Consider the following 13,713-nt stretch of genomic DNA (forward strand, 5'->3'; position numbering starts at 1 on the left):
TTTTTGCACTTTTGTGATTTGGATCAACAGCGTGTTAAATGCTGACTTAGGGAAAACTTTGAGTTTGTCAGAAAAACAATCATCTGCTCTTGAAGACTGAAGTGTTCTTGAGTTTATAAACTTAGAGCAAACTATTAGTTTGGACAGATGTGTAGGTTGTCATCAGAGCTGACCATACAGCTGCATTGAAGTCCATACCTTTAACTTTCTCTCCTTATCAGCAAGTGAGCCTTTGTGGCTCTGTTGATAGTTTTAACCAGAGGAACAGTAAAAAAAGTAATGTTGAGAGGGCCTAGTATTTCAGTGAGGAATTCAAGCAGATGAGGATATTGGTGTAAAGAATATCTGACATACTGGGAAGGAGATGGAATAAGTACACCACACAATAGGAGCTTATTTGTTCATCTTATCACATGTCACATAATTGGGTAGTGTTATGTGTACTTTTTATTAATTTCTAGTCCTTTTACTGGGATTCACTTTCTTGTTCTCAAAAGGCAGCAATGAAACCCTCAAACAAATGAGAGGACCCTGGTGACAAAAAGGGCAGATGTTCATATGGTTTGAAGTCATCTGAGCATTTTTCTAGCATTAGCGTTTCTTGGCAGAGGAAATTTGGGTATTTTGCCTAGGATGTGTAACACTTTCCAAATCTTTTTTCGAACCACAGAGAAACAGCTTGATGAAAATCTGACCCAGTGTTTTGTTGCACTCTGCTCTTTGCTGCTATTGAAAAAAAAACGCGTTGAATTTGGAAATACCAGAGGAAGGCGATGAAGATCCAACCTAGGAAATGTCACTTGCCTAAGTGGGACCAAGGCAGATTTGACAGATGTGAAAAGTTTTCTTTGAGCCCTGACTTGGGATGTTTTTTTTTCCAAGGACAAGTGGTTTCCTCTTCAGCTAGTTGTTTGTACGCAGTTCCCTCTTGGCAGTTACCTGCTGCCTTGCTTTCACTTGTTGTGTCCAGCCGTTGCTTAAAGAAATGATTCACCTTAACAACTGGAACCTTTTTACCCAGATGAACCTCGTTTCCATAATAACTTTAAAATAGTGATGTCAGTGCTACAAAAAGCAAAAGTGTTTTTAGAACAAGCTTGCATCAGTCAACTACAGTTCTTGTAAGAAAAGAAAACCTTGAGTCCCTTTTTCAGGTGGTAATCTAGAAAGGTGTGTATGTTTAAAATTTTCTACATCTTTTTGAGGGGGTGTCTGTAACTCTGACAGGTATTTTATTGTCAGGATGACTTCCTGGGGAGAGCTTGGAGTGGCAAAGGGGAGCTGCAAAGGATAGGACAAGGAGGCAGAGATAGTCATTCCACTGATCCTGTCATCCTTGACCCCAGTTTCCATGTCAGAGTTCCCACTCTGCAGCAGCGCTGTAGATCTCACTTGGAAGATTTAAAAGAGAGAGATGTCTACTATTTTGTCCTTTAGCTCTGTGGATGAATGAAATGATCTGGTCTCAATGCAGCCCTTCTGCCTCTGAATCTTCCAAGAAAAGCTTGCTTTCTTATCCTTGTGAAGAAGTGCTCAGGATTTTAATTCAAGTAAATGAAACTAGTTTCGCTTTTATTTTTCCTTACCCTAACTTAAGAATTGTGTGCTCTTGGCACATGCACTTTTAAAAGTGTATTCTTTGACATCCTATTGGAGTTCATCTGATTTTTATAGATGGGATTCAAGACTTTTTTTTTGGGGAAAGAGTTTGAGCTCTGAAAGCTAGGTTCAGTGCGAAAACTTGGTAATTGTTTTCAGTTGCAAACCAAAAAGCCAGTAACATTCTCTATTCAAGTGAATATCACCCACCTCAACACAGAGTAGGGAAGTTGACCTGAAATTCTGATCTTGAAGCTCAGGTAAGGAAAATATAGAGCTGAGGCTACAAACAGGGTGTGCAGTCAGCATTGCTTCACTAACTAAAATCAAGAAAGTGCAGAAATAAAAGGAAACTTAAGTTAAAAATATTTCTCCAAGTACTAATTGCATAAACAGTATGACTGCTAATATGCAGTTTTAGTGTTCAGTGGTTTAAACTATTAATAGTTTTGTTAGAAATTACTGCTTGGACTTCTTTATAGTGCTTAATCTTAATTAATTGGCGGGAGGAAAAAACCCTACATGACTAGAGTTCTTGATCAAAACAGCTTTTTAAAAACACAAATCTAATCGGTGGATTGATAGAAGATAAACTAATATTAATTGTGACACCAGGATATTACCAGTGGAAATGTGATCATCAAAAGATAAGAAAAATGGTTCATAGAATTAAAAGCTTCTCAAGGAGTTTATTTGGCATCTTCCTCCTGCATTTTTTCTTCTACTGTACATATTTCATTGAAATTTGGTGGGAGAAACCTAAATCCTGGGTGTTATGTTTTGAAGTCTTTGTAGTTAAATTTGGAACCCAGTTTCTTTACAGTTAATTGTGAAATGTTGATTTAGAGCCATGCATCTCTTAATTCTGATTCATGTTTTGAGGGCTCTTAATTTATATGACTAAAACATAGTGAGAGCCTGAGCATTTCCTGCTCAGAGCTGTGTGAGCTCCAGGCTGTAAATCATCCAGAGGTGGGTAGAGAAATGACCAGGTAGGAAGGATTGATGGCACGCAAAAATGCAGTTACATCGAGCAGTTAAACCCTCTCCCCACGCATGTCCCTAAAAGAGTGATTAACTTAGTTTCAGAATGAGGAATCACTTGGTTTATGGTTGCCCCTCTGCTGACTGAGGCAAAGATTGTGGGACAAGGATACCCACAGGGTGCCATTGCTGTGCATGCACAGGGAGGCAGAGCTAAGGTTGCAGGGTGTCTGCACAGCCCACATTTCCTCACATCCCCGCTCTTGGTTTCACAATCCAAGTGACTATCGTGTGGGTTTTGAACCAATTTTCTTTGCCAATGGGGATACTGAGCCCTGCCTGCAAGGGTAGCACAGCTGCCCTCCATGACACAAACAGCCCAAGGCCTGCCCTGGAGAGGGAAATCATGGGTTTGTATTAGGAGAATGAGAGGGGGTTTGACAGCTGTGAGGAGACAGCACAGCCTGCCCCAACAACAGCAGGGATGAGGTGCTAGGGCCAGAAAGTCTGGGCTCTTCCTCCTCCTGTGGCGGCAGAGTTCACTGCAAAGCCAGCAGAGGATCGATCCTCTCTGCAGGATTTTAGAAGCCTCCTTCCTAGTACTGGCTGGTGGTGTTGGCCAGCTGCAGGGAGGAAGCAAGGGAGAGAAACAGTAGCTTCTCCAAAGGTGCTCTCCTGTGGGTGGGAATTCAGGGTTGCTGTTGTTTTTGCCAGGACTAGGCTGCGAACACTGTTTCTCTGAAAGTAGGAAAGTTTACCTCTTCCTGGAGTAAAATGAGAGGTGTGGGGTTTTGATTTGTGTTTGTAATGCCAGTTATGCTGTGTAACACTCAATAAGAGGCAGGGATGACGAGCAGTTTATATTTGAGCTGTTACTAAAAGCTGTGTTATACTGGCATAGCTGTGGCAATGCTACTCTGGGCCACTATTGCCAAGTGCCTGATACATCACAAAGTAAAGGCAAAGCTGTGACATACGTAAGAATGAAAAGTAGGGTGAGTCTGTAACACTCCTATACTCTGCAATAACTGCTACTTTGTTAGTTGCTGATGAACTTTTTATGATCCAACGTGTGTCATACTAATTTTAAATATTGAAGATGCATCAACTCTTATTACAGTGCCTTCCTCCTTACCTTCAGGAATTGCCAAGTAACTGCAGAGGAAACTGTAAGATTTAATTAAATACCATGAGCCTCTGTGCTTCCTGGAGACACCATGTCATGGATTGAAACTGAGGAATCTAAAAGCTATGATAATATGTATCGATATGATATGTCAGTGCATATCTGATGGCATGGTTACCTCATTACACATTACACCACTTGGTCTTTCAAAATCATCCGTTTTTGTGGGATTGCATACCTTGGTGCTGTTGATATGCACATGTTTGGAATTAGGCAGCATTACCATGTTGAATCAATAGTTTATCCTGGCAACTTAAAGGCACTGAATGAATCACAGTAGAAGGCATGCTAGTAGGCAGAACATTGCCTCTCCCTTAGGAAAAAATGCAAAGTGTCTACACCCAGAAGTAAATCTTCAGAACAAATCCAATACAATGCTTGCCCTACATCTCTTATTCTGCTTCTAAACCAACAGCTGTTTAGTAGATAAGTATGTTTCGTATTGGTTAACCTGTCTTTGGTTTTCCATTCAAAACATTCAGGAAATGTTGCAAAATGCCAGCTGGAGTTCAGAGAGAAGACTGTCTTTCCTTGAGAATGTTCACCAACAGCAAAAAGCACCCCAGAGAAGATTCACACATACTTTTTTTATTATTTATTAATTCCCTTGTAGCAATATGAAAAAGTCAGATTGTTTCTTCCTGCCCTAACCAGCCAGTCTTACCACCTGGGGATTTCTAGGTTTGGGCACAGGTGCAGCTCTCAAGGAGCAGAGAAGTTGCAGTGGTGTTGTTTTCAGTCTGATGTTCCTTGTGTTCCTCTCCAGTTCTCTTTAGATTTTTGTGAAGGAGGCTGCATCCATATCTCATGTCTTCCTTCTCCTTCCCATGCTAGCCAAGGCCCTGGAAAAGGGCTTTTTGCTGTCATGGTGGCATGGAAGAAATAGAGAAGTGTCAGGGTGCAGTTGTGCTGTGCTGCGTCTTGGCTTTTTGGTGTAGTGAGACCAGCTCTGGTGGGTGCCAGCTACCAGCACTGTAGACAGAGGCACTGTAGGCCTCAAGTAGCACTTGCATGTGACTGCACAAGAAGTGTTTTCCTGTGCGGATATCAAAGTGCAGATTGCCAAGTCTTGCCTTATCACCACACTCATCTCTAAGTGTCATCCCCTCCCAACTTCTGTAGCCTTTTGAAGAAAATGCTACAAAATTACTTTCCAGCTGATGTGGATAATAACATTTATTAGTGCTTCCCTGTCTGCTTTTCCTGTAATTATAATGTACTGTTATTCCAGGAACCACAACTGTTAACTAGTACTTCAGGAGATGACTTTGATTTCAGAAAGAGAAGGACAGGAAAGGTGTCAGACGTGTATTGTTGATTTGCATGTAGGTTCAAGCTCCTTTTTCTTTTATTTCAGTCAGAAAACATCTTTACATTTGAGAAGAGCAGAATATTGCCATAATTGGCATCACAGATTTTTTATTATTTTTTTTTTAAAGCAAAAACTGGAACAGTTAGATCAAGCTTACAAAACTTCTTTCAAAATAAACAAACAAGAAAACCTTTGCTCCTTCAGTATCAGGTTTCAATTGAAATAAATGTTAACAGCAAAGTTCAGTAGTTCTTGGGCAAGAGGATGTTGGTCTAGTTCTACCTTGAGGCAGGAAAACGCTATAGCAGATGACCAGTTTTTGTGACAGTAATTTATCAAGTCTGTGGTAGTAGTTGTGCTTTCTCTACCCAGAATTAGAAAGTTCCAGAAAAAATGCCTTACTCAGGTCTTCTAGCTCAGTTTCACAGCAGAATGGGATGTATTAAAACCTCTTTTAATTTTTGACAATCTGGTGGGCTTCTTGTAATTTCTTCTTCCTGCAGATTTCATCTTTAAATTTGCAAATGTAATTAGTGAGTAGGTTTCTTGATACAGTCACAGAAACGCTGATTTCACATAGTTGAGTGTGGTCAAACTTGTGCTTTCTCATTGTATCTTTATCTTACTGCCTTTATCAGGTACTCATTAATGAGTGAAGGATCAAAAGGTGGGACGGTGGCCAAGAAGCAATGGAGAATAAAAGTTTAGAAGGTTCCCCATCAGACCTAAAGTTAGTGGCTCACCCGAGAGCAAAGAGTAAAGTGTGGAAGTACTTTGGGTTTGATACCAATGCAGAAGGATGCATATTACAGTGGAAGAAGATCTACTGCCGTATTTGCATGGCACAGATTGCCTATTCAGGAAACACGTCCAACCTTTCCTACCACCTTGAGAAAAATCACCCCGATGAATTCTGTGAGTTTGTGAAAAGTAACACTGAGCAAATGAGGGAAGCCTTTGCCACAGCATTTTCAAAAATCAAGCCGGAGTCATCGCAGCAGGTTGTTCAAGATAGCCTCATCATGAAGACCTACCAGAACTATGAAAACAAAAAACATCAGGAACTGACCTCAGCAGTCATCAGCTTAATTTGCGAGGGCATGTATCCAGCCTCCATTGTCGATGAACCTACCTTCAAGGCCCTCTTGAGAACAGCAGACCCCAGGTATGAACTTCCTAGCAGGAAGTACTTCTGTACAAAAGCAATTCCTGAAAAGTACAGTGCTATTAGAGAAATTGTGCTGAAAGAGCTCACTGAGGTTCTGTGGTGTGGTATATCCACGGACATGTGGAGGAGTGAAAACCAGAACAGGTCATATGTAACTGTGGCAGTTCACTTTCTCAACAGCAGTCCTGGCAACTGCCTGGCTGTCAACTCACGGTGTTTGAAAACATTTGAAGTACCAGAGGATAACACTGCAGAGACCATTACACGAGTCCTTTATGAAACATTCATTGAGTGGGGGATCAATACAAAAGTCTTTGGTGCTACAACAGATTACAGTAAAGACATTGTAAAGGCTTGCTCTCTCTTAGATATTCCCGTACAGATGCCTTGTTTGGGGCACACTTTTAACGCAGGAATACAACAAGCTTTTCAACTCCCCAAACTCTGCAACCTTCTTACCAGGTGCCGAAAGCTGGTGGAGTATTTTCAGCAGTCTACGGTCGCGATGTACATGCTGAGCGAAAAGCAGAAGCAGCAGAATATTCTCCACTGCATGCTGGTGAGCGACCGTGTTTCCTGGTGGGGAAGCACGCTCGCCATGCTGCAGCGCCTCAAGGAGCAGCAGTTTGTCATTGCGGCTGTTCTGGTGGAGGACAGCAACAACCATCACCTCATGCTGGAATCCAGTGAGTGGAATACAATCGAAGGGCTGGTGGAGCTACTCCAGCCTTTCAAGCAGGTTGCAGAGATGATGTCTGCTTCAAAGTACCCGACGATAAGTATGGTGAAGCCACTTCTCCACATGCTTCTGAATACTACTCTGAACATCAAAGAGAATGATTTGAAAGAAATCAGCATGGCAAAGGAGGTGATTGCTAAAGAGTTGTCAACCACCTACCAGCACACACCTGAGATAGACATGTTTCTCAATGTTGCAACTTTCTTGGATCCCCGCTACAAGAAATTGCCTTTTCTTTCAGCCTTTGAGAGGCAACAGGTGGAAAACAGAGTGGTGGAAGAAGCAAAAAGCTTGCTGGAAAAAGTAAAAGAAAATAGTTTTAGAACTGAGGAGAAGTTCTTTGCTGTTTCAGAAGAGCCCCCTATGAAAAAAATCATCATCTCCTCTACTCCTCCTCCTACTAGTGTCATCAACAACATGCTTGCAGAGATCTTTTGCCAGACAGGAGGCGTGGAAGACCAGGAGGAATGGCATGCTCAAATTGTTGAGGAGTTGAGCAACTTCAAGTCACAAAAGGTCCTTGGTTTGAATGAAGACCCACTGAAGTGGTGGTCTGACAGACTAGCACTGTTTCCAGTTTTACCAAAGGTTCTTCAAAAATACTGGTGTATTCTGGCCACAAGGGTCTTCCCTGAACGCCTTTTTGGCTCTTCTGCTAATGTTGTAAGTGCAAAGAGAAACCGGTTAGCCCCAGCTCACGTGGATGAGCAGATTTTTTTGTATGAAAACAGTCGCAATGGGTCTGAGGCAGAACCGGAGGACGAAGATGAAGGAGAGTGGGGTTTGGAACAGGAACAGATTTTTAATTTAAATGACTCAGTAAACATAAACAATAATTTCTTTAATATTCGAGACAGTGGGTTTGTTTAACAGAACTGCTGCGGTACATTTAATGACAAAGAAAAAGAGGTATTTGTCTTATGTTACCAAAAATTCTTCTGTTTTATGCTATGAATGCTGTAAATATTGAACAGTTGTAACAAACTTGATTTAGCTTCCATTGTCTGTGTTTTTCCCACTGTCTTAAAACATGAATGATTCATGATCAAACAGCACTGAAATGAATGAGGAAATAAATTCTACAAAGACCGTGATTTCTGACCGTGGCCCAGATTTCAGAAAGCACTTATCCATGTGCTTCCTTTCCACTTATTTCAGTGGGAGACAAACACATGCTTCTGTGCTTTCTATCATAAAATTATTTTCCTGAGTTAGGACCTTGAGGAAGTTTTTAAAATTTATGCCTCCATTTGTAAATCCTGTGTGACTCAGGATGCTAGCTTTAAATTTTGGATTTTAAAATGTTTTTAAAATCCAGAGATCTGAGCAGTGAATATTTTTAGAATATATTGTTGCTATGGAATGAAAAAAGATCTTGAGCCTGATTTTCACTACCTCATGTCTTAGGTCTGGTCTATGCTAGAAAAGTTCAGCTGGTATAATTCTGTTGGTTAGGGGACTGATGTGTTTTTATTTTAACCGATACTGTGTTGGCATAGGCTGTACTGTGGATGCATTTATACCAGGATAATTTATTTTCCTTTCCAGTGCAGTGTAAGTGGTGTAAACACTTAAACTGGTATTGCTGTGTCCACTTTAGTCCAGTTTTACCATTTAATTGCAGCTAAATGGCAAAATTGGTTTTTTGTTTGTTTTGCTTTGTGTCTAAGCAAGACCTGATTGTAGTCTCTTGTGCTTTTGCAAAGTGGGAACCAAGTGTGGGGTCAAGGCAGCGTTGTGTTACCTTTGCCTTGCCCATGCCATGGCTGATGCCACATGGTGTGTAGCAGGCATCAGGCCTTTGGTAAGGGAGGGAGGGAGAGAGGGAAGGAGAGGGCAGGGAGACGTCTACAGGCCACGGGTCTAATGGTTTGTCTGTGTTACAAAATCCTTAACCTCTTCATTTAATGGGGACTTTTCCCAGGGTAGCTAGAAAATTTTGTTGGCAAGAAAAGCAAAATAAAAAGCTTTAATATTATGTAAATATATTTAAAAGAAGGGGACCCCTCTATTTCCTCACATGTATTTAGTGAATCTTTAAAATTGTTTTTATTATGTTAGCACTTAACTTTTTTCACCTATCTCTTTTTGATTCAGTTTGTAGAGCGGACTTCAGTCCTGTCCAGTCTAATGTTTGAGTACTGTTTCCGATTAGTTGTGTATTGTAACTACTCCCTTTGTGTCTCCAAGCATAAGTGTTTTAAGCCCTTTCTAGAACGTGACAAACAAGAAAAAAGAAAGGAAACTGACCTGAGGACCCCCCCCCACACCAATCTCTTATGAAATACTGCAGGTCATAAACATGATCAGAGTTCACGCTAGACACAAAGAAAGGATGCACCAGCTTTTTTTTCTGAGGTGCAATGGAGGACTCCTGGCATTTTCTAGTTACAATCAAGGTTTGCTTGGGTTTTTATTTCTGTTACTGGTGTCTCACCCCCCCACCTTGGTCTTAGTCTACAACTGTATTGAGCAATATCTGTCTGTTACTGTTCTGGAGGAAGAAAGTTGGGGTTTTTTCATCACAATGGCACCCATGGACATTGGGTTGTAAAATGGGCACAGACAATAGGAACACACAAAAATTAGAATGGCAATGGAATTTAAACTATTGCCAAACTGCTTGTTTATGGTTTGGTTTAATAGTTTTTGGAGGTCTCTGTGTTCTTTGTAGGTGATGGGAAGGGATGGGTGGGTGAGAAGGAAGGACAGAGGTTAGACTGAAGGAACAGAGAAGTAAGTAATTGCAACTACATAAAGAAAAATGTTTAAGCCTGGGAAAAATGCAGTTAGCAGGTGATGTTGCCTGTGTTTGGCTGTTAGTAAGCCTGGGGTTTCACTTTCTAGCCCCCTGAAAACTGAATTGCACTTGTACAAAATATATGCACTGTGCATCCTGTTGAATGTTACTACTGTCCATGTCCACTGAAGAGGTGTATATGTTTGCCAAAGGTGCAAAACACAGGCTTCGTCTAAAATCCCACAAGTATATAGGCTATCTGTGAGGATAACAAAATCAAGTTATGGAAGGGACTGAGATCCCTGAGCTCCTGTGATACCCCAGCAGCCTGCCAGGAAGAACTCTTGGTTTTATGGTCATCACTTGCAGCAGCTGTTACCACCACTGCAAGCCCTCCCTCCAGGACCTGCACAAATGCTGGTGTGTGGTGTGTGGATCTTGTCTTACCTAAGCATAATTTAAATCTGTGCCCTCACAATCAAGGCAAAGCCCAGAGCACCCTTGGTCTGCACTTGGCCTTCCCCTGTTGGCAGCATTGTATACATCTTCATCCTTCTAGGGCTGAACGTAAACAGTGACATTTACAAGCAGTTTTACTGAGATCAGTGCAATGCACTGCTCTCTTCCTTACAGCTTCTTTTTATTTTTTGGTATCCAAAATAAAATTGTAGTTGGTTCAATTGATGTGTGTCAGCATTCTTTTAAAAAAAGGAGAAGAAAAAGAAAAAAAAACACAAAACAAGCAAAATCATTGTTAGTCTTACCCATTGTCTGTGAGATTTTTTTATTTAATGTTCTAAGCCTGGAATATTGTTAAATAAACCAGAAAAATAAGTTAGTTACTAGATTATTTGTCTGATGTGTGGTCATATCTACAGCACTTTATGACTTTGAACTCTTCCATGGCAGGGGGAGGTTGTATTTTAAGGATTTAAAGCTATGCATTTATTTTCCTTTTGATCCTGTAAGTTATTTTTTTAAAATGATGTACAAATCTTTTGGATTAAAAAAAATGAGGATGAAAAATGTTGTAAGTTTAGATGGTTTCTCTCACTTAAATACGTGTGGTGTTTTTCATTTATTGACAAGATTTTCTGTTTAGTTGGGTGGAGGAGGAAAATTGCAGAGCTGTTTTAAATATTGCTACAACTTGAGTTAACCCTGGTGTTACTGCCAAGGGTGGGCCCAGAACACATTTCCTAATAACACTGTTAAGTCAACTTTATGTTTGTGTTTCTTGACAGCTACTTTGAATCCACAGCCTAACATTTCCTTTTCTCTTCAGTATGGCTGAGACATCTTTTTGGAGGGGCAATAGATGAGCAAACTTCAGCTTTTGAGTACTTTCATGCTGAAAAGGTGAATTTTTGAACAGGCTCTCAAAGTGTGTATGCTGTGTCAAAAAACCGAATTGCCCTTGTCACCCACTAGGTATTGCCAATTCAGAATTAAACCTCAGTCAGCTTGTGAGGTTTCTTGGGGTAGCAATGTAACTAAAGGGAGTTTCGTGTTTCTGACCAACTCTTGCACGAATTCCACCTGCTATCAGGGATTACACGAAGACAAAACGAAAAGCCTGAATCATACTGAAGTCAAAAAGGTGAATTTTTCTGGTAAGCAATGTCTGAAGTGCTTTGGTTTAAAGGACGCCAATAAAGTTCTGTATTATTTATAGATAGGGTGTACTGTTTTACATTTCTATTGGAACAGTTTATTAGTTTAATGTCAAGCATTTTCTTTAACCAGTGTCATGGTGTCCAGTTAGCTTTACAGGAGCATTTGTAAGCAGGCATGAATATTAAAAGCAAAAGAAACACAAATTGGTTATTTGTAATATTTTATAGGACTGCCGAAAACTTAGAAGTGACTTGTAGTTCTAGATTTTTGTCCAGCTTGAAAAGAAGGGGTTGCTTGAGGACATGATTTCTGAAGGAGGGAAGTGCATGGATATGAACACAGAAGTAGTGTATTTTACATACTCCATGACAACTGGGTAAAGGAAACCTTACGCTGGAAAAATTACATTTTAGTCTCTGCACACCATCCTCCTTTTGGTAGTGTCCATTTCTGAGTGTCCTTCTGAAGATCTGGTGGTCCTGGTAGTCTAGACTGTCGTTTTAGCTCTGGTGAAAGGACTCTCGTGATCTCTTTAAGTTTTGTGGCTTTTTTTTTTTTTTTTCCTTTGGACCAGACTATGTGGTCTGTCTTGCCTTATCTCCTCCAAATTAATGTTCTGCTAAATTGAAAACATTTTTAGGGGACATAGGGAAATTATGGAAATTGGTTTTGCTTTTTTAGTAACTTTTGGTGCTGTAGAGAGAATTTAAAGATACAGCTTCATTTTATGTCTGCCTTAAGAGCACATCAGTAAAGCATGCCTCGATACTATTGAAACTAATTTCAAAAGATCTCTGCAGTTGCAGTTTATAAGTTGTTGTTTTTTAAGTACAAAAGAATTACCTTTAGATTGAGCAATAAAAATCAATTAAATATATTTTTACTGTTGTTGGAGTCCTTTTCAGTGCCCCTGCCATTGGATTAAAATACCACAAGGGAATTGAGTTTAGCATGAAAAAAAAATGAAAAACAAACCACTGTCTTTGAGCTTACCTTCTGTTTTGGAAACACAACTGGACTTGCAGGTTTTTAAAAATTCAAAGGCTGTTGCAGCAATTATTTTCAAATAAGAGTCCCTCAGAACTTGGAACTGTTAAAATATTAAGATTTTCGAGCTGACATTTTCACAGTGAGTGGTATTGATTTCTCTTGCTGCCACAAGATCACAAAAGTGATGCTGCCATCTGCAGTGCTTTGAAATAGTGATCAGATGTAACTTTTTTCAGAGGTTTTGAAAGACTGTTACCTGCTGCACACATGTGCTGGTTTCCTTGCATCACAATTATCTATTTCCAGTGACTTGAGTTTGCCAAGTCCTCCGTCCTGTCTTCTCTCCCTGGCCCTGCCTGGTCCAAATTCTGGGTGGAAGCAGTAGGGAGGAGAACCCCAGCTTCTTTTATAGAGACTATATGAGAGCAGATAGAATTCAGTTTTAAAGGAGTTTAAACTAGGTTCTTATTCCAGTCCACGGGATCTACAGCACCTGTGCCATGGTGTGAAAAGGCAGAGCGGTGGTTCCTGTCCCCACAGTGTTGTACACTAGGACACATGGTTCAATTGGGCTGAAATTGCCTGTGTAGGGGGAATATGCTGCGGAATTGAACTCAGCACAGTTAGGAAATTGCACTCAGAGTTAAAGGCATCATTAGTGTGTCAGGGTAGAAATAGTATTTGTGCTGCTTGCCTTAGATAGGGGTTTGAGGTAAAGATAGTAATTTGTGCTCTAGGCTGAAGCTGTGCCTGGGAAATTTTGTGATTATTCAAATAGTTAGGTGTTTAATACTGGCATAGAAAAGAGGCATTTAAATAAATATTTTACATAGACAGTAAAACTTCAATTCCTTTTTCTTTAGATATTTTAGGGTAACATTTACAGTGGTTTTCCTGGAATTAATGCCATAATTAAAGGTACACCAGAATTCAGCTATCAGAAGCTGTAGGGCAGTACTGTTTGTAAGTATAAGAGACAGGAGGGGATACTTTCATTTGAAATTAATTATAAATGTTGTCTTTATTTTAAAAATCTTAGGTAGAATATAATTAAAATGCATCTGTAATTTTTTTGTGATAGCCTCATAATTTAGATATATCTGTAGAGAATCCATTTGTTTTGCTTAGTTCGCTGAAAATATGATTGTATTTGTTCATAGCTGCATGTACATGATGTCATGTTCAACATTGCTTCCCCAAGCAATGCAGAATAAGGTTATTTTTAAAAAGACAGTTTCTTTGATTACATTACAATATTCTGTCTGTTCATTGTCCCCATATACTTGCAGTCAGGAATGAAAAATTTCTCCGGTAGGTACTGCTTTACTTTTAAATTTGAGATATTTTGTGTATCACTGTGTCTTTACAGACACTGCAA

General features: G+C 40.0%; 2 protein-coding genes across 4 annotated transcripts in view; both read left to right on the plus strand.

Annotated features, from left to right (window-relative positions):
• Nucleotides 1-10,575, plus strand: part of ZBED1 (zinc finger BED-type containing 1) — a 51,422-nt gene extending 40,847 nt beyond the window's left edge. For all 3 annotated transcript variants that reach the window (XM_033052673.2, XM_033052670.1, XM_033052672.1), the window contains exon 2: nt 5,720-10,575. In XM_033052673.2, the coding sequence (XP_032908564.1) occupies nt 5,771-7,858 (2,088 nt within the window). In that variant the 5' untranslated portion in view covers nt 5,720-5,770 and the 3' untranslated portion in view covers nt 7,859-10,575. The remainder of the gene's footprint in view (nt 1-5,719) is intronic.
• The window catches only part of DHRSX (dehydrogenase/reductase X-linked), a 211,867-nt gene that overhangs the window by 44,736 nt on the left and 153,418 nt on the right, over nt 1-13,713 (plus strand). The gene's annotated exons all lie outside the window — the stretch shown is intronic.

The sequence above is a fragment of the Catharus ustulatus genome, chromosome 2 (genome assembly GCF_009819885.2).
Source record: "Catharus ustulatus isolate bCatUst1 chromosome 2, bCatUst1.pri.v2, whole genome shotgun sequence".
Lineage (NCBI taxonomy): Eukaryota > Metazoa > Chordata > Aves > Passeriformes > Turdidae > Catharus > Catharus ustulatus.